This window comes from Oryzias latipes, chromosome 18 (genome assembly GCF_053564925.1).
Source record: "Oryzias latipes strain Hd-rR chromosome 18, Olatipes_Hd-rR_3.1".
Taxonomy (NCBI): domain Eukaryota; kingdom Metazoa; phylum Chordata; class Actinopteri; order Beloniformes; family Adrianichthyidae; genus Oryzias; species Oryzias latipes.
The window spans coordinates 36,531,109-36,556,357 of NC_136254.1; the positions used below are offsets into that span (position 1 = coordinate 36,531,109).

The 25,249-nt window shown below is 49.6% G+C and overlaps 2 protein-coding genes across 2 annotated transcripts in view; one reads left to right on the forward strand and one right to left on the reverse strand.

Moving 5' to 3' along the window:
* Nucleotides 1-25,249, reverse strand: part of LOC144987419 (uncharacterized) — a 409,376-nt gene that overhangs the window by 380,567 nt on the left and 3,560 nt on the right. The window lies entirely within an intron of this gene.
* LOC101159073 (kinesin-like protein KIF1C) lies at nt 1,745-25,249 on the forward strand. The gene is made up of 28 exons (XM_023965779.2): nt 1,745-2,266; nt 8,953-9,079; nt 9,151-9,227; nt 9,306-9,384; nt 9,468-9,568; nt 9,655-9,720; nt 9,794-9,972; nt 14,280-14,391; nt 14,609-14,686; nt 14,784-14,849; nt 14,924-15,002; nt 15,130-15,208; nt 16,169-16,317; nt 17,167-17,271; nt 17,357-17,466; nt 17,549-17,628; nt 17,800-17,875; nt 18,095-18,174; nt 18,293-18,387; nt 19,782-19,865; nt 19,967-20,147; nt 20,311-20,383; nt 20,455-20,553; nt 20,629-20,790; nt 21,684-21,956; nt 22,086-22,175; nt 22,244-22,454; nt 22,526-25,249. The coding sequence occupies exons 2-28, from the start codon at nt 8,974-8,976 to the stop codon at nt 23,326-23,328; spliced, it is 3,693 nt and encodes a 1,230-aa protein (XP_023821547.1). The 5' UTR covers nt 1,745-2,266; nt 8,953-8,973; the 3' UTR covers nt 23,329-25,249.

Here is a 25,249-nt window from a genome sequence, read left to right on the forward strand (position 1 = left end):
TTAAAAGGCTATTTACAGAACAGTGCAAGTAAAAAGATGTGCAAAAGAAATGTGCAAAATAGAAAACAACTAAATAAATAGGTAATAAAAGATGTGCAAAGGTTATCTTCTGCATTGTGTGTTGTTGTACAGGGTTATTGCATTGGGTATGAATGACTTTTGGTACCGGGCAGTTTTGGAGCGGAGCTGTCTGAGCCTCCTAGAGAAGGAGCTCCGCTGTTTGTCCAGAAGAGGGTGGAGAGGATGCTCTGGGTTGTCCATGATTGAACGGAGTCTGTTCAGGGACCTCCTCTCCATCACTGCTTCAAATGATTCCTGTTTGCAGCCAATGACAGAACCCGCCTTCCTGATCAGCTGTTCAGTCTGTTGGTGTCACTGATTGCAATGCTGCCCCCCCAGCAGACCACGGAGGAGAACAGGGGGCTGGCCCCCACAGACTGGTAGAAGAACTTCACACTCTGTCCTTGAAGACATTTTTTACAGCCGTGAAAATCAACTGCATCCACTGCTGCCTGAGGAAACGCCCCTCAGGAACAGGAAGTGACCGCCTCCAGAGTCTCCATGAGTCCATGAAGTTGCAGACTTTGTCCCTTTGGTAGTACAGCAGACTCCTGACTGCTGTTCAGCGCCCCCCAGTGGCCGGCCTGGTTCATCGCTGTGGCAGAGTCATAGATATGATGAACTTTGACCTTTGGAGAACGTCTTCTGACGGCGGCTGGAGGAGACAGCTCAACGCCAGCGAGCGCGGTGACCTCATGATGGCTGTGTGGGTGGGTGCTTCCTGAGTTCCAGGTGTTTCCTGACCCACCCTCACTTGTTCTCACACACACACACACATTGTTCCTGTGAGAACCTCAGTTGTGTTTACATTCATTCATTCAGAGCTGTTGAAACTCAATCCTTCACCTGAAACCGAAACCAGAACCGTCCACAGACCAGTGATAACCCGGGTAGTGAGTCATCCTTCAGGTTGTGTAGAAACAACAGCTCAGTTGTGCGTTTGTCCTGTTCTGTGTGAACTTTGTGAGTCTGCAGGAATTACAGAGGCGTTCCTATAGGTGGAGGACAAAGGTTCTAAAACGTTCTGCAGAATTAAGGTTCATTCTGTGGCTCACACTTAAAAATTTGTTTTTTGGCTGTAATTATGAGAATTATCATATTTAGCCATAAATAAAACCCTAAAAAAATGAGATATACGTCCCTGAAAATCCTTTTTAATCCTGAATATGTTCTCAGTGTCAGATCATTCTATACATTATTAGGCCTCCCAGGCAGAAGAAACAGAAACATTTCTTTGTCTTCACTCTTTGAACTAAACTTTAAAGTCTCACATGATCCGTTTCTGCACATAAAAGAAAACGTTCAAACCACCAATAAAAACACAAAACTTTATTCAAACAGTCAGAGATGTGATTATTGGCTACAATATGCAACACTTTTTTGTTTACCTGCTGTCCTTTGACCCAACAAACTGCTGATAAACTGATGAAAACACAGTGAGTGGAAACAAAGATCGTTTCTGCTCTGCAGTGGCTCCACTCCGTCAGTCGCGGCTGTTTGGACCATTTCATGGTCTTTTAAAAAACTCCTCACAGTTTCTTCCATTAAAGGATAACTTAATTTTACGTCAATTATCTTAATTGTATTTATTAATTTGATAAAAGTTAGCGTAAACACATTTTCTGATTCTTCAGATCAAATCACAGCTGGAAATCTGTGTCAGAGTGAGACGTCTGTCTGAGAGCTGCAGCTCCTACTGCGGACGGAGGAAGAGCGCGCGCCGGGCTTTCTGTGACGGGAGCGCGCGCACTCACCCACACGCACACACCCGCCGCGCGGCCAGGGCCCCGGCCAGCCTCTGCTCCCCCCTCTCTCCTTTTTTTTCCGGTAAAACTCCGTCTTCTCTCCGGTTCCCTCCCGGCAGACCGCCCCTCCGGCGGACTGCTGCCAGACCCTCCACCGGATCACCGAGTTCCAGCGGTCCGCCGTGATTTACGCCCCACCGCCGGTGGGCCTCAGCTGTTCCCCCCTCCCCCTCTGCCTACTCCGGTACCGGCCGGTGACGTCACCCTGAAGCCGTGGAAGACGCGCTGCTCCGGCCGGTGAAACTTTTTTTGTGCTCCGGACCCCCAGACCCGCAACGACACCAGGACCGGAACTACGGCTGACACCCCCCCCGGGCTGTTTATTTATCTGCTGTACGAGCGGAGATGAGGAGCGCGTGAAGGCAGCGCGTGGCTTCCACGAGACTCGCGGTACCGTGAAGGTGAGTCACGCTCCGCGAGGACCGGATGTCCCGGACAGAACCTTCCTCGCCGGTCGCCATACTTTGATCGGTCTCTCCATGACGTCACTGACCGCTGGCTCGCTCATTTGAAGTTAGAAAAGTCTGTGGGTCAGTCCGAGGCTGCAGCATTTACATTTCCCACGGTCCGTCAATGCGTCTCCGAGGAACTTTCTGACGGCGCGAGCGCCCTGCCTTTAATCAGCTGATCAGATTAATACATTAACCCGCGGGGATGAAGTCAGTCTACGGCGTTAGACCACGTGACCACAGCTGTTTCAGCATCAAAGCATCAGCTGACGTCAGGAGGCTCTGATCCACACATTCACAGAATGTCTGGGAAGGTCCGTGAACGCACCACCGAGCAGGTCATACAGGAAGGTTCGCTCCGCCCCCTTCTGCTGTGAGGATGCTGCACAGGTGTACACACCTGAGAGGGCTGCACCTTCAGAGCAGAACCTGGAGGCTGCAGGCAGGGCTGCCATGACGGTGTGACAGACAGTGTGTGTGTGTGTGCGCGAGTATTTTTAGACACATGTTTGGATTCTACACCAACACACACACAACCGTAAAAACACAATCACAGCTATACACGACCGTAAAAAACACATTCACAGCTACACACACGACCGCAAAAACACACAATCACAACTACACACGACCGTAAAAAACACAAAGTCACAGCTACACACACGACCGTAAAAACACACAATCACAACTACACACACGACCGTTAAAACACACAATCACAACTACACACGACCGTAAAAACACACAATCACAACTACACACTCGACCATAAAAATACACAATAACAACTACACACACGACCGTAAAAAACACACAATCACAACTACACACGACCGTAAAAACACACAATCACAACTACGCACGACCGTAAAAACACAAAATCACAGCTACACACACGACCGTAAAAACACACAATCAAAACTACACACACGGCCGTAAAAACCCACAATCACAACTACACACGACCCTAAAAACACACAATCACAACTACACACACGGCCGTAAAAACCCACAATCACAACTACACACGACCCTAAAAACACACAATCACAACTACACACGACCCTAAAAACACACAATCACAACTACACACACGACCCTAAAAACACACAATCACAACTACACACATGACCGTAAAAACACACAATCACAACTACACACACGACCGTAAAAACACACAACCACAACTACACACACGACCCTAAAAACACACAATCACAACTACACACACAACCGTAAAAACACACAATCACAACTACACGCGACCGTAAAAACACAAAACCACAGCTACACACACGAATGTAAAAACACACAATCACAGCTACACACACGACCGTAAAAACACACAACCACAACTACACACACGACTGTCAAAACTCACAATCACAACTACACACACGACCGTAAAGACACAATCACAGCAAACATGACCGTAAAAACACACAATCAATCACAGCTACACACACGACCGTAAAAACTCAAAATCACAGCTACACACACGACCGTAAAAACACACAATCACAACTACACACGACCGTAAAAACACACAATCACAACTACACACGACCGTAAAAACACACAATCACAGCTATACATGACCGTAAAAACACACAATCAATCACAACTACACACACCACCGTAAAAACACACAATCACAACTACACACACGACCGTAAAAACAAACAATCACAACTACACACACGACCGTAAATACACAAAATCACTGCTACACACACGACCGTAAATACACACAATCACAGCTACACACACGGCCGTAAAGACACAATCACAGCTATACACGACCGTAAAAACACACAATCACAACTACACACGACCGTAAAAACACACAATCACAACTACACACGGCTGTAAAAACACAAAATCACAGCTACACACACGACTGTAAAAACACACAATCACAACTACACACACGACCGTAAAAACACACAACCACAACTACACACACGACTGTCAAAACACACAATCACAACTAAACACACGACCGTAAAGACACAATCACAGCAAACATGACCGTAAAAACACACAATCAATCACAACTACACACACGACCGTAAAAACACACAATCACAACTACACACGACCGTAAAAACACAAAATCACAGCTACACACACGACCGTAAAAACACAAAATCACAGCTACACACACGACCGTAAAAACACACAATCACAGCTATACATGACTGTAAAAACACACAATCAATCACAACTACACACACTACCGTAAAAACACAAAATCACAGCTACACACACGACGGTAAAAACACAAAATCACAGCTACACACACGACCGTAAAAACACACAATCACAACTACACACGACCGTAAAAACACACAATCACAGCTATACATGACCGTAAAAACACACAATCAATCACAACTACACACACCACCGTAAAAACACACAATCACAACTACACACACGACCGTAAAAACACACAATCACAACTACACACACGACCGTAAAAACACACAACCACAACTACACACACGACCGTAAAAACACACAACCACAACTACACACACGACCCTAAAAACACACAATCACAACTACACACACAACCGTAAAAACACACAATCACAACTACACACGACCGTAAAAACACAAAACCACAGCTACACACACGACCGTAAAAACACACAATCACAACTACACACACGACCGTAAAAACACACAACCACAACTACACACACGACTGTCAAAACTCACAATCACAACTACACACACGACCGTAAAGACACAATCACAGCAAACATGACCGTAAAAACACACAATCAATCACAACTACACACACGGCCGTAAAAACACAAAATCACAGCTACACACACGACCGTAAAAACACACAATCACAACTACACACGACCGTAAAAACACACAATCACAGCTATACATGACCGTAAAAACACACAATCAATCACAACTACACACACCACCGTAAAAACACACAATCACAACTACACACACGACCGTAAAAACACACAATCACAACTACACACACGACCGTAAAAACACACAACCACAACTACACACACGACCGTAAAAACACACAACCACAACTACACACACGACCCTAAAAACACACAATCACAACTACACACACAACCGTAAAAACACACAATCACAACTACACACGACCGTAAAAACACAAAACCACAGCTACACACACGACTGTAAAAACACACAATCACAACTACACACACGACCGTAAAAACACACAACCACAACTACACACACGACTGTCAAAACTCACAATCACAACTACACACACGACCGTAAAGACACAATCACAGCAAACATGACCGTAAAAACACACAATCAATCACAACTACACACACGGCCGTAAAAACACAAAATCACAGCTACACACACGACCGTAAAAACACAAAATCACAGCTACACACACGACCGTAAAAACACACAATCACAACTACACACGACCGTAAAAACACACAATCACAGCTATACATGACCGTAAAAACACACAATCAATCACAACTACACACACCACCGTAAAAACACACAATCACAACTACACACACGACCGTAAAAACACACAATCACAACTACACACACGACCGTAAATACACAAAATCACTGCTACACACACGACTGTAAAAACACACAATCACAGCTACACATGACCGTAAAAACACACAATCACAACTACACACGGCTGTAAAAACACAAAATCACAGCTACACACACGACTGTAAAAACACACAACCACAACTACACACACGACTGTCAAAACACACAATCACAACTACACACACAACCGTAAAGACACAATCACAGCAAACATGACCGTAACAACACACAATCAATCACAACTACACACACGACCGTAAAAACACACAATCACAACTACACACGACCGTAAAAACACAAAATCACAGCTACACACACGACCGTAAAAACACAAAATCACAGCTACACACACGACCGTAAAAACACAAAATCACAGCTACACACACGACCGTAAAAACACACAATCACAGCTATACATGACTGTAAAAACACACAATCAATCACAACTACACACACCACCGTAAAAACACAAAATCACAGCTACACACACGACCGTAAAAACTCAATCACAGCTACACACACGACCGTAAAAACACACAATCACAACTACACACGACCGTAAAAACACACAATCACAACTACACACGACCGTAAAAACACACAATCACAGCTATACATGACCGTAAAAACACACAATCAATCACAACTACACACACCACCGTAAAAACACACAATCACAACTACACACACGACCGTAAAAACACACAATCACAACTACACACACGACCGTAAAAACACACAATCACAGCTATACACGGCCGTAAAAACACACAATCACAGCTACACACACGACCGTAAAAACACACAATCACAGCTATACACGGCTGTAAAAACACACAATCACAGCTATACACGGCCGTAAAAACACACAATTACAGCTACACACTAAACTAGAGGTGTGTATTGGCGATGCGATCCACATCCTGGTTTTGAACCAGAACACATTTAGTCTTTTTTTAAATATGACTTTATGTCGTTCATTATAATAAAATGATCAATTCAGGTGATTGAATGATCAGAATGTGAATCACTGCAGCTGTTTGTCCTTCACCCTCATCATGGTGCTTTTATTTTGATAAGCTCAAATATAGAAAGAGAACAGTCAACATTGTCTGATTTCAACAACAAAATGTGAAAAAACAAAGAATGTCATGTTCCTTAACCACTAAGGTTCTAATGTGACTGAGGAACAACATTAATGTTGGTTCTCCAGAACTTTGAGATGGTTCAGGAGTCTGGACGCTGCTTCAGAGATAAAAGACAGAAACAATAAAGTAAAATGTTCTAAAATACATTTGTCTTTTGGTTCTGGAGGTTCGACTGAGATCTTTATGCTCTGGTTGGAACCTGAACATTAGTCAGCTTTATTAATTTGCCCCCCCACACACTCACACACACACTCACACACACACACACACATTGTCTGGTTTAAACTTGGCTTAATGGGAATCTGCTTCAGGTGATGCATTCAGGGTCATTCTGGAACTACGGTCAAAGCAGAACTTTTTCTGTTTGTGTCCACCAGAGTAACTCTCTGCTGATTGTCACATTGTGTTCATGTTGTTGTGGGTCTTTGTACCGCGTTCATGGAGGCGTTTGTGGACGGCTCGGTAAACTGAATCCTGGAGGTCATGATGTCATCACCACAGACATCAGAGGCACTGATGTTCAGCAGACTTCTATTTCTGTTAGTTTGTGTTTATCTGCATTGCTGTGTCTGCATTGCTGCGTCTGCATTGTTGTGCGTCTGCATTGCTGTGTCTGCATTGTTGTGCGTCTGCATTGTTGTGTCTGCATTGTTGTGCGTCTGCATTGTTGTGTTGTGCTGTGCGTCTTTACTTTTGTAATTCTGGATTTTTTGGTGTCTACACTTTTTTGTGTATCTTTTATTGTGCGTGTGTATTTTTGTGCGATTGTTGTGTGGAAGCTGAGTGGCTGACAGATGGAGGCGGTTCTTCTGGTTGGATTTTTGCTCGGATGGTGCACGTGTGCGTGCACGTAGGGATGTTTGCAGGATGAAGTCAGAGCTGCAGCCCTGATTCACCTCAACACAACCAGGACCTGTCTGCTGTGTGTTAGTACTGTGTGTTAGTACTGTGTGTTAGTACTGTGTGTTAGTACTGTGTGTTAGTACTGTGTGTGTGTATGTGTATGTGTGTGTGCGCGTACATGTGAGTGTGGGTTTGAGCTCACACCTGGTTGGCAGGAACACCTGCAGGTCGTCTGTCCTACCTGGACCTCAGGAATTCTGCTGTGGTTGAACCCACATTAGTGTGAGAGGATCTGCAGGATCTACTGGATCTACTGGATCTGCAGCACTGAAGTCCAACATTGCCAGCAAATGTCTGAGATGATCCAGAACATCTGTGAACATCTGGATCTGCTGATCTACCGCTGAAGGAGATCTGCAGATGCAACCAGAAGGTTTCTACAGAAACCTGAGTCTCTGGTTTAGGTTTTAGGCTCTTTTACATCCAGAAGATTGACAGGTGGAGGGGGCGGAGCCTGAAACCGCCCCAGACTCTGATAGGATGAGAATCAAACTGAGAGCTGTGAAGATGGAGATGAAGGAGTCTGCTGGTCTGCCAGAGCTTCATTACAGGCTGCAGAAACGCAGATTATAGAGTCAGGTTGAAGGTCACATGATTGACACGCCTCTGTGCACGGGGGAGAGTGCACGTGTGAGCGCACGCTGCTCGCAGCCAGCTGGGATTTTCCCAGGAGGCCTGAAGAGCGACTGAAGAGGAGACGGGAGCGACAGGAGAGACACGACCAGACGGAGCTGAACAGAGGCCAGTCTGGTTTCCACGGCAACCAGGGCCCAAACCATAACAGAACGGCAGAAATGTGAGGAAGAGGAGGAGAGGAGTGTGAGGCCTGAAGGTGCAGGAGGAGGAACGCTGCTCCCATAAACTGAGGAATGAGGAGGGAGGAGGGAGTGTGGTCATGCTGGAAAACCAGGAATGAGGGAAAGTCTGAGAACAGGCTGCTTCCTGGAGCTCTGAGTCTGCTCTCTGATTGGCCGTTTGCAGGGGAGTGGGCGGAGCTGGACCATGGCGAGCGCCTCTGTCAAGGTGGCTGTCCGGGTCCGACCGTTCAACGCCAGAGAGACGGGCCGCAACGCCAAGTGTGTGATCCAGATGCAGGGAAACACCACCTGTGAGTCACGTGCACACACACATGTACACGTGTGCACGCACACACACACTCAGTATCTGCTGTGTCTGCAGGCATCTCCAACCCCAAACAGCCCAAAGATGGAGCCAAGAACTTCACCTTTGACCACTCCTACTGGTCGCACACAGCGGTGCGCACACGTCACACACACAAACCCTGACGGGCGCATGTGTGTGTTTGTGTTGAAGTTGTGCGTTTGTCTTCTCAGCCTGAGGACCCGCAGTTCGCCTCCCAGCATCAGGTCTACAAGGACATCGGCGAGGAGATGCTGCTGCACGCCTTTGAAGGTGACTTCCTGCCTGAAGCTCTTCCTGCAGGCAGAACCGGGTTTGGGTTCTGGAAAGATGAACACGGTTCTGCTGTGTTCCAGGTTACAACGTGTGCATCTTTGCATACGGTCAGACGGGGGCAGGAAAGAGCTACACCATGATGGGGAAGCAGGAGCCGGGTCAGGAGGGGATCATCCCACAGGTACGTTCACCTGAGCAGGTGTGAGGGGAGGGGGGGGGGGGGGGGGGGGGGGGGGTGAGCTCACCTGATGACCTGTCTGTGTCCAGCTGTGTGAGGATCTGTTCCAGAGGACCGGAGAGAACTCTGATCCAGACCTGACCTACTCTGTGGAGGTAAAGCTTCCCTGAACCCCCCCTGACCCCTCTTCAGTGTAGGCGTGGCTTAATGTGACTCCTCCTACTTCAGGTGTCCTATATGGAGATCTACTGCGAGCGGGTCCGGGATCTTTTGAGCCCCAAGTCTGAGGGCAGTCTGCGGGTCCGAGAGCACCCCATCCTGGGCCCGTACGTGGAGGACTTGTCCAAGCTGGCTGTGACCGGTTTCTGCGACATCCGGGACCTGATGGACGCCGGCAACAAGGCCCGGTCAGTGGTTCTGAACCCCCCATAAACTGTAGGGGCTTCCAGTGTTTTTGACTGTCCAAATGATCTGATTATCCTTAAAAATCTGATCATCATCACTAATTAGATCATCATTAATAATCAGAATATCATTAATAATCTGATTATAATCATGATCATAATAATGATTATAATCAGATTATTATTATGGTCATCGTTAATAATCTGATTTTAATAATCTGATTATCATTACTAATCTGATCATCATCGATAATCTGATCATCATCAATAATATGTTCATCATCACTAATCAGATTATCAGCAATAATCTGATTATAATAATCTGATTATCATCATTATTATGATCATTGTTAATAATCTGATCATCATTAATAATCAGAATATCATAATAATCTGATTATAATCATGATCATAATAATGATGATAATCAGATTATTATTATTATGGTCATCGTTAATAATCTGATTTTAATAATCTGATTATCATTAATAATCTAGCCACAGGGGTTGCAAGCCAGTAACTTCTGTGCCGGTCCCAAGCCCGGATAAATAGAGAGGGTTGCGTCAGGAAGGGCATCCGGCGTAAAAATTGCCAAAATAACCATGCGAATCATCCACAACACTTTAGACATACCGGATCGGTCGAGGCCCGGGTTAACAACGACCGCCACCGATGCTGTTAACCTACAGGGTGTCGGTGGAAATTTGACTACTGTTGGTGGAAGAAAGAGGAGAGGCAGAAGGGTCCGTGGCCAGAGAGAAGGGAAAAGGCAGGAACATAGGTTTGAGAATAGGGACTCTTAACGTTGGCACAATGACAGGGAAAGGCAGGGAGCTGGCAGACATGATGGAGAAAAGGAAGGTAGATGTACTGTGTGTGCAGGAGACAAGGTGGAAGGGCAGCAAGGCACGTAGTATTGGAGGAGGATACAAACTGTTCTATCATGGTGTTGATAGGAAGAGAAACGGGGTAGGAGTGATTCTGAAGGGGGAGTTTGTAAACAGTGTTCTAGAGGTGAAAAGAGTCTCAGACAGGATGATGAGCCTAAAGTTAGAAATTGAAGGGGTGATGGTGAATGTAGTCAGTGGGTATGCGCCACAGGTTGGCTGTGAGTTAGAAGTGAAGGAGAGATTCTGGAGTGAGTTGGATGAGGTCATAGAGAGTTTCCCCAGAGGAGAGAGAGTTGTTATTGGAGCAGACTTTAATGGGCATGTTGGTGAGGGCAACCGAGGTGATGAGGAGGTGATGGGCAGGTTTGGTGTGAAGGAAAGGAATCTGGAGGGACAGATGGTGGTGGACTTTGCAAAGAGGATGGAAATGGCTGTAGTCAACACTTACTTCCAGAAGAGAGAGGAACATAGAGTGACATACAGAAGTGGAAGTAGGAGTACTCAGGTGGACTACATCCTATGTAGACGAGGTCATTTGAGAGAGGTTAATGACTGCAAAGTGGTGGTAGGAGAGAGTGTAGCCAGACAGCACCGCATGGTGGTGTGTAAGATGACTCTGGAGGTCAGGAAGAAGAAGAGAGGGAAAACAGAAAAGAAGACCAAGTGGTGGAAGCTACAGAATGAAGAAACTTGTGAGGAATTTAGGCAGAAGTTGAGACAGGTCCTGGGTGGTCAGGATGAGCTTCCAGAGGACTGGGAAACTACAGCAGAGATTATCAGGGAAACAGGTAGGAAGGTGCTAGGTGTGTCATCTGGAAAGAGGAAAGACGGTAAAGAGACTTGGTGGTGGAATGAGGAAGTACAGGAATGCGTCCAGAGGAAGAGGTTGGCTAAAAGGAAGTGGGATGTAGAAAGGACTGAGGAAGGTAGACAGGAGTACAAGGAAGCGCAGCGTAGAGTGAAGAGAGAGGTGGCAAAGGCCAAACAGAAAGCTTACGATGAGCTATATGACAGGTTAGACACAAAGGAAGGAGAGAAGGACTTGTACAGGCTAGCCAGACAGAGAGACAGAGATGGGAAGGACGTGCAACAGATAAGGGTGATTAAGGACAGAGATGGAAAGGTGCTAACAACCCAGGAGAGTGTACAGAAAAGATGGAAGGAGTATTTTGAGGAGCTGATGAACGTGGAAAATGACAGGGAAAGAAGGGAGGAAGATGTGGTTGTTGTGGAGCAGGAAGTAGCAGAGATTGGAAAGGATGAGGTTAGGAAGGCTCTGAAAAGGATGAAGAGCGGAAAGGCCGTTGGTCCTGATGACGTACCTGTGGAGGTATGGAAGTGCCTAGGAGAGACAGCAGTGGAATTTCTAACGAGGTTGTTCAATAGGATTTTAGAGAGTGAGAAGATGCCTGAGGAATGGAGGAGAAGCGTTCTGGTCCCGATCTTTAAGAACAAGGGTGACACGCAGAACTGCAGCAACTATAGAGGAATAAAGTTGATGAGCCACACAATGAAGCTGTGGGAAAGAGTAGTGGAAGCCAGGCTTAGGAAGAAGGTGGAGATTTGTGAGCAGCAGTATGGTTTCATGCCCCGTAAGAGCACCACTGATGCCATTTTTGCTTTGAGAATGTTGATGGAAAAGTACAGAGATGGTCAGAAGGAGCTGCATTGTGTGTTCGTAGATTTAGAGAAGGCGTATGACAGGGTGCCGAGGGAGGAGCTGTGGTACTGTATGAGGTCGTCTGGAGTGGCAGAGAAGTATGTCAGAGTAGTTCAGGACATGTATGAGAGAAGTATGACGGTGGTGAGATGTGCTGTAGGTCAGACAGAGGAGTTCAAGGTGGAGGTGGGACTACACCAAGGATCAGCTTTAAGTCCCTTTTTGTTTGCTATGTTGATGGACAGGCTGACAGACGAGGTAAGACAGGAATCTCCCTGGACAATGATGTTTGCGGATGACATTGTAATTTGCAGTGAGAGTAGAGAGCAGGTGGAGGAACAGCTAGAGAGGTGGAGGTTTGCTCTGGAAAGAAGAGGCATGAAGGTCAGTCGCAGTAAGACAGAATACATGTGTCTGAACGAGAGGGATCAAGGTAGAAGCGTTAGGTTACAGGGGGCTGAGGTGGAGAAGGTGCAGGAGTTTAAGTACTTGGGGTCAACAGTTCAGTGTGATGGGGAGTGTGGAAAAGAGGTGAAGAGGCGAGTGCAGGCAGGTTGGAGCGGGTGGAGGAAAGTGTCAGGAGTGTTGTGTGACAGAAGAGTGTCAGCAAGACTCAAAGGAAAGGTGTACAAGACAGTGGTGAGACCAGCTCTGCTCTATGGGTTAGAGACGGTAGCAGTGAGACAGAGACAAGAGGCTGAGATGGAGGTAGCGGAGATGAAGATGTTGAGGTTCTCCTTAGGAGTGACCAGGTTAGACAGGATAAGGAACGAGTACATCAGAGGGACGGCTCATGTTGCCTGTGTTAGCGACAAAGTCAGAGAAGCCAGACTGAGATGGTTTGGACATGTTCAGAGGAGGGATAGTGGATATATTGGTAGAAGGATGTTGGAGATGGAGCTGCCTGGCAGGAGGGCAAGAGGACGGCCAAAGAGGAGATACATGGATGTCTTAACAGAGGACATGAAGTTGGCTAACGTTAGGGTAGAAGATGTTCATGATAGAGTGAGGTGGAAAAGGATGATTCGCTGTGGCGACCCCTGATGGGAAAAGCCCAAAGAGAAAGAAGAGAATCATTAATAATCTGATTTTAATCATCTGGGGGCTCAAATGTCTGGAGGGTCTGGGTGAACCTAGACGGCTCCTGCAGAAAAACCTTCAATGTGGAGAATCTGTTTAAACCCAGACCGTTTAGGAGAGTCTGTTTATGATTTGGACCCAAACAGGGAACCTGCTTCTGCTGTGGTCAAATGTGGTGCCTTCTGGGAAACGTAGGAAGCTGCAGAGCTTCAGGATTTATTTACCTCTGCCCTGAAATTTTAGGAGGCAGCATTCCCTCAGGGAGGTATGGTTCTGGTCTGGCTCTGACCTGATCCAGGTCTGGTTCTGGCCTGATCCAGGTCTGGTTCTGACCTGATTCAGGTCTGGTTCTGGCCTGATCCAGGTCTGGTTCTGACCTGATTCAGGTCTGGCTCTGACCTGATCCAGGTCTGGTTCTGGCCTGATCCAGGTCTGGTTCTGGTTTCGTCTTTGGTGTTCTCCTGAGGTCCACGTTTGTGAAACAAACCAAACCCGGTGACTGCATTTAGAAACACTTAGAAACCTTCCTGCCTCTTTACATCGAGTCCATCTGAGTGTAAAGGAAGCCTAAAGGCATCATGGGAAGTGTAGTTCATCCCTCACAGTCTTGACCCTTCATGGTGACCTTTTGGAGCTGCTGGTGACCCTGTGACTGAGTTGGACTCTGTGTCTGATTGTAGGACGGTTGCTGCCACCAACATGAACGAGACTTCGTCCCGCTCGCACGCCGTCTTCACCATCGTCTTCACCCAGAGGAGGCGGGACCAGATGACCAGCCTGGACACGGAGAAGGTGATCACCCATCTGAGGGGGGGTCATTTCCTAGTGGTTTTATCTGTCTCTGTCTGCTGTCGCCCTGTGACTTGGTGTGTACATTCCTGGGGTGCATGATTGAGCGTGGGTGTGCTCGTGGCGTGCTCATGGCGTGCTCGTGGCGTGCCCGTGGCGTGCTCGTGGCGTGCTCTAGGCGCTGAGACTTTGTATGAACGTGAACTCTGGTCTTCTTCAGGTCAGTAAGATCAGCCTGGTGGATCTGGCTGGAAGTGAGCGCGCCGACTCGTCAGGGGCAAAGGGAACCCGACTCAAGGTGCAAGAACACTCCGGTCTCAGTCTGGTCTCAGTCTGGTCTCAGTCTGGTCTCACTCTGGTCACTCTTCCGTCCCGTCCCTGTGTTTTGGTGACAGGAAGGAGCGAACATCAACAAGTCTCTGACCACGCTGGGAAAGGTCATCTCGGCTCTGGCTGAAATGGTTGGTTGGCGCCCGTGTGACCTCACAGTGACCTTTAGACTCTGGAGGTGACCTTTACCGTTTCTGACCTGCAGCAGGGCAGCAAGAAGAGGAAGAGCGACTTCATTCCCTACAGAGACTCGGTGCTCACCTGGCTGCTGAAGGAGAACCTGGGTGAGGAGAACCGCCCCACGGACTGATGTGGAACCGCCTGTAGATCAGTAGAGCTGGTCTGGGTTCTTGGGTTCACTGTGAGGGACCGGATCTGATGTTCTGGTTCTGACGGTGTTCTGTGTTTCAGGAGGGAACTCTCGGACGGCCATGATTGCAGCTCTGAGTCCGGCTGACATCAACTATGAGGAAACTCTCAGCACCCTGAGGTGCAGCAGCCTCCTCCTCTTCCTCCTCTTCCTCATGGTCATGTTGCTGCACAGCAGCTTCTAAAGGCGTCTTTACTTTCTGAGTAACTCCACTGCAGTTAGCATCATTTAGCATCTGATTAGCGGTTTTAGTGAATCAAAGTTTATTTCCTGTGATGTAAGTAAACAGTTTTTAGCACTTTGACCCCAAATATCTGAATTATTTATCCTTCTTTGAGCTTTTTAAACACTTTTTAACCACTCTAGCATTTATTTTCTGGAGGAAAAGGTTGTTTTCTTAGTTTTATTCCGTCTTAGGCTGAATTAAGTCTGATCATTTCTATATTTATGAACTACAGCATCTTTCAGCTACTTCACTCTTGGCGTGTTTAGCGTGTAGCTTAGCGGTTTGTCAGCTTTCCTTTGGCGTCCCCTCAGCCAATCATCTGCCTCCATAAACAGGTGCAGCATTTTAGCCTTCAGGCTAAATGTTGGGCTTCTTCCTGCAGCTTCTCAGCTGTTTGAACTGTAGTTCAGCTTCTCATGCTGCCGTGGTTTAGTGATGCAGGATGTAGTTCAGTGAACACGTCTGTCTCCTGCACATCATCAGCTTTTATTTCTGTCATCTTCAGACTTGTTTAGCGGACTCATAAACAGGTGGTGACTCCACCGTCGTTCTGCGGTTGATGCTTTAATCCGTTTTTCAGTTTTTAAAGTTCCATCTTGAACTTCTGACTTCTTGATAAACGGTAGTTTTGGTTTATCGTTTATGTTTGTGTTCAGCTTGTTCAGTTTGTGTTCAGGCTGAATTCAGCCTCTTCATCTGTTGGTAGTGTTTACAGCCTGTTAGCGGGTCATGATCGGGTTCTGTTCAGGTTCTGTTCAGAGCTGCTCCTCAGCAGAGGGAAGCGTGTCTACAGGAAGTTCTGTGTCCTTCCCTGAAGGCGTCTGAACATCGTGTCATGTCTGACCCACCTGCAGGTATGCGGACCGCGCCAAACAGATCCGCTGCAACGCCATCATCAACGAAGATCCCAACGCCAAACTGATCCGGGAGCTGAAGGCGGAGGTGGACCGGCTGAGGAACCTGCTGTTCTCCCAGGGCCTCCACGAGCTGCTGGACAACGCCGGTACGTGACGCAGAGAAGATCCCACTGCTGCTGTGGATCCACTTTCACCTGTGGTTCTGGTTGGGGGTCTGGTCTTCATGCAGACCTCTCTGTGGTTCTGGTTGGGGGTCTGGTCTTCATGCAGACCTCTCTGTGGTTCTGGTTGGGGGTCTGGTCTTCATGCAGACCTCCCTGTGGTTCTGGTTGGAGGTCTGGTCTTCATGCAGACCTCCATGTGGTTCTGGTTGGAGGTCTGGTCTTCATGCAGACCTCCATGTGGTTCTGGTTGGAGGTCTGGTCTTCATGCAGACCTCTCTGTGGTTCTGGTTGGGGGTCTGGTCTTCATGCAGACCTCCCTGTGGTTCTGGTTGGAGGTCTGGTCTTCATGCAGACCTCCATGTGGTTCTGGTTGGAGGTCTGGTCTTCATGCAGACCTCCCTGTGGTTCTGGTTGGAGGTCTGGTCTTCATGCAGACCTCCATGTGGTTCTGGTTGGAGGTCTGGTCTTCATGCAGACCTCTCTGTGGTTCTGGTTGGGGGTCTGGTCTTCATGCAGACCTCCCTGTGGTTCTGGTTGGAGGTCTGGTCTTCATGCAGACCTCCATGTGGTTCTGGTTGGAGGTCTGGTCTTCATGCAGACCTCCCTGTGGTTCTGGTTGGGGGTCTCCTCCATAGACAGACCATAGGAGTTTGTGGTTTCTGGCAGAGTTCTGAGCCGCCGTTTGTTGTGGCGCCCTCAGCTGTGTTTGTCTGTAACGTGGTATGTGGGCGAGCACGTGAGCGTGCACGTGCCCGCTGCATGCTGTTCCTTACATAAGCAGGATAGCAGAGATTCCAGTCTGAAACCTGACCCCCCCCCCCTCTCTTACAGTCAACAACAGTCTGCTGCAGGCTGGGACCGGACCCCCCCCCTCCACCCTGCAGCTGACTCACACAACCAATGGGATTGCCCCTGAAGATAGCCCCGCCCCCACAGGTCAAACACAGATTTTTCATTGAATCAACTTGACTGTCCAGCGGATCTCAGGATTATTGATCAACAATCAGGAATCATTTTCCAGATGATCAGGTGTCTGCTGAGGACACGCCCCCCCACCCGCTGATGGAGGACGGAGAGGAGGCGGTTTCCACGGAGACCATCAGCAAAGAAGAGGCCGCAGAGAGGCTGATGGTAGGACCTAACGGCATGTTCTGCACCTGAAGGCATCGTCAGCTGATCAGAACGTGCGCTCACACGTGCACGCGTGTCGCAGGAGACGGAGAAGATCATCGCGGAGCTGAACGAGACGTGGGAGGACAAGCTGAGGAAGACAGAGTCCATCCGCCTGGAGAGGTACCCAAATGACCGGTTCATCTGGTAACCATGACCACGCGAAAGGGGCGGAGCTTTTGTCGGATGTAAAGCGAGTGACTCTGATCTGCAGAAACTCCAGAGTTTTTTGTTCTCCCACCTTCATGCTCCTCCAGAGGTCCAGCTGTGCTGAGAACCATTCTGTCTCCTCAGGGAGACGCTGCTGGCAGAGATGGGCGTGTCCATCAAGGAGGACGGAGGAACGCTGGGCGTGTTCTCCCCGAAAGGAGTGAGTCCTCATCTCTGTGTCTCCAGACAGAACCGAAGGACACGACGTTCTCCTTAGACCTGAGAAGGTCTGGAGAACAGGAAGTGTGTGTGCAGACGCTGGTTTGGGTGAAGTTCTACCAGGAACCAGACCTGCTCCTTAGAACCCAGAACCAGAAACGAGCCTCAGCCTGCAGAACCTCAGACGCTCTCTGATTCCTGTGGTTGTGTTTCTGTCCAGACGCCTCACCTGGTCAACCTGAATGAAGACCCCCTGATGTCTGAGTGTCTGCTGTACTACATCAAGGAGGGGGTCACCAGGTGAGCAGCTTCACCTGGAATCCTGACGGTGTCCAGTTCCCTAGAACACCGTCAGGACCGACAGAACACTGAAACTACCGCTAGCGTGTGTGTGTGTGTGTGTGTGTTTGTGTCTCAGGGTTGGACAGCAGGACGTGGACATCAAACTGTCCGGTCAGTTCATTAAAGAGATCCACTGTGTCTTCATCAATGAGACCAATGAGCAGGGAGAAGGTAAGACACACGTCTGTCTGCCCGCCTGTGTGTCTGTCTGCGTGTCTGTCTGCCTGTCTGCTCTCCTGCCTGCGTGTCTGTCTGCTTCCCTGTCTGCTCTCCTGCCTGCGTGTCTGTCTGCATCCCTGTCTGCTCTCCTGCCTGCGTGTCTGCTTCCCTGTCTGCTCTCCTGCCAGCGTGTCTGTCTGCGTTTCTGGCCGTCTGTCTGTGTGTCTGTCTGCGTGTCTGTCTGCGTGTCTGCTCTCCTGCCTGCGTGTCTGTCTGTGTTTCTGGCTGTCTGCCTGTCTGCTCTCCTGCCTGCGTGTCTGTCTGTGTGTCTGCCTGTCTGCTCTCCTGTCTGAGTGTCTGTCTGCTTCCCTGTCTGCTCTCCTGCCTGCGTGTCTGTCTGCTTTCCCTGTCTGCTCTCCTGCCTGCGTGTCTGTCTGCTTCCCTGTCTGCTCTCCTGCCTGCGTGTCTGTCTGCATCCCTGTCTGCTCTCCTGCCTGCGTGTCTGTCTGCGCAGACCTCCCTCATGTCCTGCCATAGCCAGATCCTCATATATTTTCCTCTGAAGCCTGTGCTGCTCACTGATTGGCCAATTGGACCCATGTGTTTGGTGGCCTCTGATGTGATTGGCCGAGCTGCAGTCCTGTGCTCACAGCGCCCTCTGCTGCTCTGCGTCTGAACCAGCAGCTGTAAATCTGTTTCTGTTTCTAAAGTGGATCAGTCAGCTGTCCATCAAAAACTGCAGGCTGCTAGAAAAACACATTTCTGTGGTAGAGATCTTTGTCTACCTGCACAGGTGTGTGTGTTTGTGTTCCAACGGTGACCTTCTCTTCTTCTCTCTCTATCAAAGCTGCCTGGAGAACTCTAAGGTAATGTTCTGAGTCTGGTTTCCATGGTGACGTCATGTGTGAACCTCTAGAGGCTTTCTCTCTCCTTTCTGACGCTCGTTTCCTCGTTTGTTGCGTTTCTGACCAAATCCATGAAGTTCTGCTCAGTTCTGCTGTCGGTACCAGGTTTCAGCTGGAGGTCCAGGGTTCTCCTGGCTCGGCACACGAGGATGAATGTATAGAAGGAGAGCAGGGCTAAGGTTCTTCTCTGAGAAATGTCAGCAGGAGGATCGGAGCTGAAGCTCAGAGAGAGGAGCGTGCTGTTAGCCGCCGCTACGTTAGCATTAGCACAGCGTGACCCGACAGGAGCGCGGGAGAACAAAGGTCAGAGCTGGAGAACAAAAACCAGAGAAGGAGAACGGTAGGGCAGGAGAAGGTTGGAGCAGGAGAACTTTAGAACAGGAGAACGTCAGAGCGGGAGAACGTCAGCCCCGGAGCTCAGAGCCTCTCCTGCTGTTGGTCCTGGGGGTCAAAGCCTCCAGACGTTCTCCTCAGACTCTGACGGAAGTTCTTGCTCTGCAGCCATCGTGACGCTGGAGCCGCTGGTGGGAGCAGAGACCTACGTCAACGGGAAGCAGATCACAGAAGCCGTGGTTCTGAAACAAGGTGAGCAGCGTTCTCCTGCATCCACACCTGAAGAACGTCAGCGTTCCTTCAGCCGGCAGAGCCTGAGGAGCTGCAGATGATGGGATGTTTCTCCGTGGAAGGGAACCGCATCGTGATGGGGAAGAACCACGTGTTCCGGTTCAACCACCCGGAGCAGGCCCGGCTGGAGAGGGAGCGCAGCGCCTCTGCAGACCAGCAGGGGGAACCGGAGGACTGGAACTACGCTCAGAGGGAGCTGCTGGAGAAGCAGGGCATCGACATCAAGCTGGAGATGGAGAAGAGGTGGGGAGCACCGCATCTCCTCCTCTGGGAGGTTCTGGAGGACCGGTGCAGGTTTCTGAGGAGTTACAGAGCACTAGTTTTAGCTTCTGACACCGTTTCTGTTGAATCTGTAGTTCCTCTGGGTTCTCTCTGATTTTGACGGTTTCTTCTTGCTGGGTTCCAGGCTGCAGGACGTAGAGACTCAGTATCGCAGAGAGAAGGAGGAGGCTGACCTGATCCTGGAGCAGCACCGGCTGGTGGGTATCTGCTGTGGTTCAGCGTCCTGCTGTGGTCTGAGAGCTTCTTGAGTGTTCCTCCTCTTTGTTAGTATGCAGACAGCGACAGCGGGGACGACTCTGACAAACGCTCCTGTGAGGAGAGCTGGAGGCTGATCTCCTCTCTCAGGGAGAAGCTGCCGGCCAATAAGGTAAGGACACCAGCTCCACCGGGACCACCGGAGAGACCTCCAGGTGCAGCGGCAGCCATGTTTGTTTGTCTGCAGGTTCAGACCATAGTGAAGCGCTGCGGCCTCCCCAGCAGTGGGAAGAGGAGGGAGCCCCTCAGAGTCTACCAGATCCCCCAGAGGAGAAGGATCAGCAAAGACCCCAAACGGGTCACCATGGAGGACCTGCGGATGCAGGCCGTCAAGGAGATCTGCTACGAGGTCTGCCCACCCCCCCCCCCCCCCCATCATTATAGCTGTCCAAACTCTGAGCATCAGCTTCAAATACGACAACAAATGAGTTAAAGCCAATGCGCTAAAACAAGCTACTGTGCTAACACAGGCTAATGCGCTAACACAGGCTAATGCACCATCATAGGCTAATGCGCTAACACAAGCTAATGCGCTAACACAGGCTAATGCACCATCATAGGCTAATGCGCCAACACAGGCTAATGCACCATCATAGGCTAATGCGCTAACAGAAGCTAATGCGCTAACACAGGCTAATGGACCATCATAGGCCAATGCACTAACACAGGCTAATGCGTTAACACAAGCTAATGCACCATTATAGGCTAATGCGCTAACACAAGCTAATGCGCTAACACAGGCTAATGCACCATCATAGGCTAATGCGCCAACACAGGCTAATGCACCATCATAGGCTAATGCGCTAACAGAAGCTAATGCGCTAACACAGGCTAATGGACCATCATAGGCCAATGCACTAACACAGGGTAATGCGTTAACACAAGCTAATGCACCATTATAAGCTAATATCCTTACTTAGGCTAAAATACTTAAGTTAAAGAAGCTAATGCACCATTATAGGCTAATATCCTTACTTAGGCTAAAATACTTACTTAAGTTAAAGAACTTACATAGGCTAAAGTGCTAACTCAGGCTAATGTGCTAACATAGCCTAAAAGACTGAAACTATCTAAACTCAGGACAACGTGCTAACTAACAATTGTACTGACTTAGGCTGTTGTAATCGTGCTATTTTGGTTCCAACTGGTTATTGATAAAAGGTGAAACAAATAAACTGCCCTTTGATGAAAGCTTTCTGAAGAAACTGCCTCTCTGCCCCTCCACCCCCGCCCCAACCCCAGGTGGCTCTGGGAGACTTCCGTCACTCTCGGCAGGAGATCGAGGCGCTGTCCATCGTCAAGATGAAGGAGCTGTGCCGCATGTACGCCAAGAAGGACTCGAACGAGCGGGACAGCTGGAAGGCCGTGGCCCAGGACGTCTGCGACACTGTAGGCATTGGGGAGGAGCGCAGCCCCCCCGCTGAGGAGGGAGGGGCCGAGACGGGCGAGGGAGGAGAGAAGGTTAAAGTGTACGACCTTAAGGCTCACATCGATAAGCTGACGGACATCCTGGAGGTGAGGGCGGGGGTCCCAAGGGTTCCTATGGGGGTCCCACGGGTTCTTATGGGGGTCCCACGGGGTTCCTATGGGGGTCCCACAGGTTCTGGTGGTGGATGAGCGAGTCAGAACTGTGTTCTCCTGCAGGAGGTGAAGCTGCAGAACAACATGAAGGACGAGGAGATCAAAGCTCTCAGGGACAGAATGGTGAAGATGGAGAGCGTCATACCTGTCCAGGTACGTCCCGCCTCTGGCTCCACCTGTGGACCCGTGAGGCTGTCATGACCCCTCGCTCTGGATTCCAGGATGAAGACGTAAACGGAGAGGAAGGTGAGTCCGTGCAGATGGGCGGGGCCGAGGACTGCTGCGACCCCCCCGAGGTGCGAGTGCAGCGGCTGATGGAGGAGGACCCGGCGTTCCGGAGGGGGCGCCTCCGCTGGCTGAAGCAGGAACAGCAGCGGATCCTGAATCTGCAGCAGCAGAACGTCACCAAGAAGCTGCGGGGACAGAACCCAGGTCAGCCCCGCCCAAGCTAACCCCGCCCACACCAAGGGGAGGGGGCTCACGCTCTGTGTCTCCCCCTGCAGGTCAGAACACCCCCACGGTGCCGGTCCATTTACCGGGGACGGGTCGCTTCATCCCCCCCCAGGAGTGCAAGCTGAAGTTCCCCTTCAAGAGCAATCCGGCCCACCGGTTGTCATGGGGACCGGCCAGCGCCGCCCTGCAGGCTCTGGGGCTGGGGGAGGGAGGGGGGGAGGGAGCCAATCAGAAAGAAGACGAAGGAGCGGAGATCAAAAGCTCCCCCCCACCTCCCTCTGCTCCGCAGGGTCAACCTGCTGCTTTGCCCCTCCCCTTCCCGGCGCCGCCCTCCCGCATGCGTACGCCCAGCCCTCAGCGCGCTTGGCAACAGCGTAACCATGGGAACCAGGGAAACTTCAACTACCAACCAGGCAACAACCAAAACTACCAGCAGCGCTACCGTCGCAACTCCCTGGACAGCTCCCCCCAGGGCAACTACGACAACGACCAGCAATATGGGGGCGGGGCCAACGGCAGCCACCAGGGAAGACCCAGACAGAGGAGGGGGGCGTCGCCTGTCCCGGGTCGAGGGGGGCCAGCAAATAGGGACAGAGACGGGGGCTTTCCATTCAACAATCAACGGCAGCACCATCAGTTCCAAAACCACCCCTACTACAACCTCCACAATGCACCATTCCACCCAGGGCCCCACCCCCACTTCCACAGTCTGCCTCGCACTGGAGCCCCGCCCTTCCCACGGGAAATTCTGATGGGGATGGGGCCCCCACCGGGCATGTGGAGCTTCAACACGCCCCCCAGGATGAGGCGACAGTTCAGCGCGCCGGACCTCAAAAAGGAAAACCCCATGTGACCTCACGGAGGCCGTTGATTGGCTGTGGGACAGTGGGTGGAGCTTATGCTGTATATGTGTGTGTTTGAGCACTTTTCACAGTTACACACATGGATTTCTTTCCTTCTGTGTGTTGCCATAGCAACACAGTTCAGTAAACCGTTTCAGCCTCGCTGTTTGTGGGAGGGTCCTAGTTTAGGGGGAGGGTCAAAGGTTGGAAAGGTGGAGGCGGCCGGAGCACTCGGCGGCCCGTTAGCGCTCAGATGACTCATGAGGAAGGTTCGAGCCCCACGCTCAGGGGTGTCCCATCGGTAGTTATCCTTAAAGTTTGTGTCATGTGACACAATCGGAATACTGCGATCTAAATGATTAGACAATCGTTGATCATCGCTGGCAGGAAAAACGTTACACCTTTCTGTAAGACGAGCAACGTTACGATATTTGACAGATAAATCAATGTTCAATGAACAAAAGGTTTTGACCCATTGACATCGGAGCTTTAGCTACTTTCAGCTAATGTGACTTTGTTTGCGCAGGTAAATCCGCGGATTCTGTCGCGGAGAACAGCGGCCGCTCACCGCTAACGTAAAGTGTTGCATATCAGCAAAACACTTTCCGCTAGCGCTGGGCCGCTCTTCCTCAGAATCCGTTTGTACAAATGGTTGCTATTGTTCAGAGCGGATTATTTTGACGTCGCCGGCGACATCTCCGATGTTAAAGGGTTAAACCTGCTAACAACAAATTTTGAAAATTGAACTCCAGAACTTTATCGTCACAGTATTTTTTTTAATTCGATAAACGCGTCGTCTCGTGTGCATCTGCAGCTCGTTGGTTTCTCCGTAGTTCTTTTTTCGTGGCGTCACCGTCTCCGGTGACCTGAAGCTCGTTTCCTTGTTTGCGTGCGACTCGAGCACTTCACGGCTACAAACCAAAGAGAGGCGCTCTGTGGCGCCCCCTGCAGGCTGAGACGCTAAAGGCTAGCCTGAGCGCGGCGTGTTGCTGTTTGTGGATATTTGAAGTGTACGTTGTTTTAGAAGAAGAAGAATCCGTCATAAAGACAGGCAGCGGTGCGTTCACTGTCTCTGGCAATCGCGGGAGATTCACTGATGGCAGAAGGGAGGCGTTTGAAGGATGAAGGTTCATGTTGGAGAAGCTGAAGGTTTCTGACGACACTACAACACATCGTGTGTGATTTAAAGACCTGCTGTAAGGATCCAACGCTACAACCTCCTGACTCTGCTGCCTTCACGGCTCCACGGGAGGCCGGGAAATGTTGCTTTTGTCCGTTGGAGTCATTTAAAGCTATTCAGCCTGAGCGATGAAGACGTTTCTGTCCGTCAACGAGGTGGCGTTGGTTGAAGTGAACGCCGCTTCTGTGCGTTTTATCGGACCGAAGCTCCGTTTGGTTCTGACCAATCACAGGACAATCTGGTCATCTGCTGTCAGCCGGGTCTGATGGGAAATGAAGTTTCCCATCTTTTATGCTTTTTATTTTTACTGTTTTCTGCAGCTCGGCCTCTGATAGGCTGCTTTCTGTGTGTAATCATGTAGGCTCCGCCTCCAGCTACAGCCGCCATTATTAATGGGATTTTCGTTGTGCGGTTCTCCTGATGCTGCTAAAGGGAGCTTCGTTGTGCGAGTGTGTTTGTGTGTGTCTGTGTGTGAGTGGATGTGCGAGTGTGTTTTTGCAGACTTTACTTTATAAAGTGGATTTTTTTTTTCAGTTTCCTTTTCTGTCAGGCTCTGAAGAGAGGGAGGAGCTTGAAGTGTTACTATAGCAACCCGACTCACCTCTGCTCCAATCCTGACCTCAGATTCTATGACATCACAGGAGACAGCCCCGCCCCCTCCTCCCAGCTGTTTTGTGTGGCTTGTTTGTTGTATCAAGAACCAAACTCAGGCTCTACCTGCAGACGGCAATAAACTGACTGAAAGAACCGCC